The sequence below is a fragment of the Halyomorpha halys genome, unplaced genomic scaffold (genome assembly GCF_000696795.3).
Source record: "Halyomorpha halys isolate HHAL.00 unplaced genomic scaffold, Hhal_1.1 Scaffold4.1, whole genome shotgun sequence".
Classification (NCBI taxonomy): domain Eukaryota; kingdom Metazoa; phylum Arthropoda; class Insecta; order Hemiptera; family Pentatomidae; genus Halyomorpha; species Halyomorpha halys.
This window is the reverse complement of record NW_027116287.1, coordinates 3422637-3424383: the sequence shown is the minus strand read 5'-3', so window position 1 is coordinate 3424383 and position 1747 is coordinate 3422637. Positions and strand designations below refer to the sequence as shown.

Sequence of the window (1747 nt, the reverse complement as noted above, 5' to 3'; positions counted from 1 at the left end):
TATTCTCCATAATATATCTGTGTAAGATCCATAAAATTTGATAAGGAGTGATTAGAGTATTCATTTATTTTAGCCATGATAAACATACACGAGAAGTTTACAAAAATTAATTAATTTCCTCAGGTCTCATTTGATATGGAATTTTTATAAATATAAATCATCTAATCATTCAAAGATGCAGTCCTAAATACAAAAATATGGAACCATATTGTCAAATTTAATTAATGACTTTATTAGTGGGTTGGCAAAATTATTAAAAATTAATAATAATTATGGGATAGCAAATACTTTAAAAACGAATGATAAATATAAAATTAAAATTATTTTATAAATCAAATTCACAATAAAAAATAATAATCTGAATTTTATTCTTATAGTGATTGAAGACATCCTACGGAATCATTTAATCTACTCTGAAATAGATCTAAAACCTCATAAATAAGGTATTTTATAATTTAAAATAATTCTCGAAATTCTTAAGCCAAATTAGAGATATGATTCAATTCTATGATATTTTTATTTAAACAAAACTAAAACTTTTCACAAATCAATATCAAATAATCACAAATTCTACAGTGTCAATTTTATTCAAAGGCACTAAAATATGTAATGATAAAGGACTTTAAAAGAAAATCTATTTATAAGAACAGGAAACCACACAACTGACAACAGTAACAGAATTTTCTAAATAAGGAGTCATTTTTACAATATTGTTTTAAAGAAAAAAATTGTATGTTAATTGACAAAATTTCATTACCAGTTCTAGAAATGTAAAGAACTAATGATTATGTGGTTCATGACAACTCTTCGCACCAAAACTAGATGATATGACAGTACATGAAAATAACACTGACTTTTCAATTCAATATTAAATTTATAATAAATTACCTTTTTGATCATCTGTGTCCTTTCCTACAGCATTAATTCCAGCTTCTTCTTCTATGACCTCAATACTCTCTCCATCACTACCTTCAGATATATTATTGACATCATTTCCATCAACAATATTCCAACTTTCAGACAGACTTGATTCACTGGTATCCTTATCTTTTACTGTCTTCTCATCCATCATCAATGTCGTGTACAGTTCATGGAATTAAGAATGAAACTGTCAGCAAAAATGTAAACACAGCCATTACCAGCAACAAATTAAGTAACCTGAGATAGCACTGTTGCAACCTCAAGACAGCTCGGGCCGTCTTGTCTTTATTATTATTTGTTTTTGAATTATTATTTATGGTTGTAAACTAATAAATCATTTACTATCATTGTTATCATATTTTAAAAAATGACAATGAGATATTCATTTTAATTTCTTCTATTTCAACCACTTCACAATGCGGATTTTTTTATTTAGGACCAAAGAAACAAACAACTTTATTAATATTTACCTTTTTTTACTTTAAATTAAACATTAAACTTTAAATTTATTGATGAAACTTGAAATTCCATGAAACAACAGTTACTTATTTTTATAACTTCAGAAGTGAAATCATTTTTGAAAATTAAAATCTTATTTTCTGATATAAATATTTTATTATAGTGCTGATTTTTAACATGGTTTCTTATAAAATAGTCTAAAGTCTTGAATATGAGTTATTGAGAACTTGCTAGTCTGTTTTTTTCACTTTAATTTTTATCCTTTAGACATTTCTCAGTCAAAAGAATAATTTTTAATCATGTTAATGCAACTTATACTTTAGTACTTTTTAACTCCTCAAATATCACTAATAGTCATATTTATTAT

The 1747-nt window shown here is 25.1% G+C and overlaps 1 protein-coding gene across 2 annotated transcripts in view; it reads right to left on the bottom strand.

Moving 5' to 3' along the window:
• LOC106690532 (uncharacterized) overlaps nt 1-1280 on the bottom strand; it is an 11330-nt gene extending 10050 nt beyond the window's left edge. Inside the window, exon 1 of one of the 2 annotated variants that reach the window (XM_014436103.3) lies at nt 889-1280. In XM_014436103.3, coding sequence (XP_014291589.1) covers nt 889-1072 — 184 coding nt within the window. In that variant the 5' untranslated portion in view covers nt 1073-1280. The remainder of the gene's footprint in view (nt 1-888) is intronic. The other variant, XM_014436019.3, reaches the window with a different exon arrangement.
• Nucleotides 1281-1747: the final 467 nt, after the last annotated feature.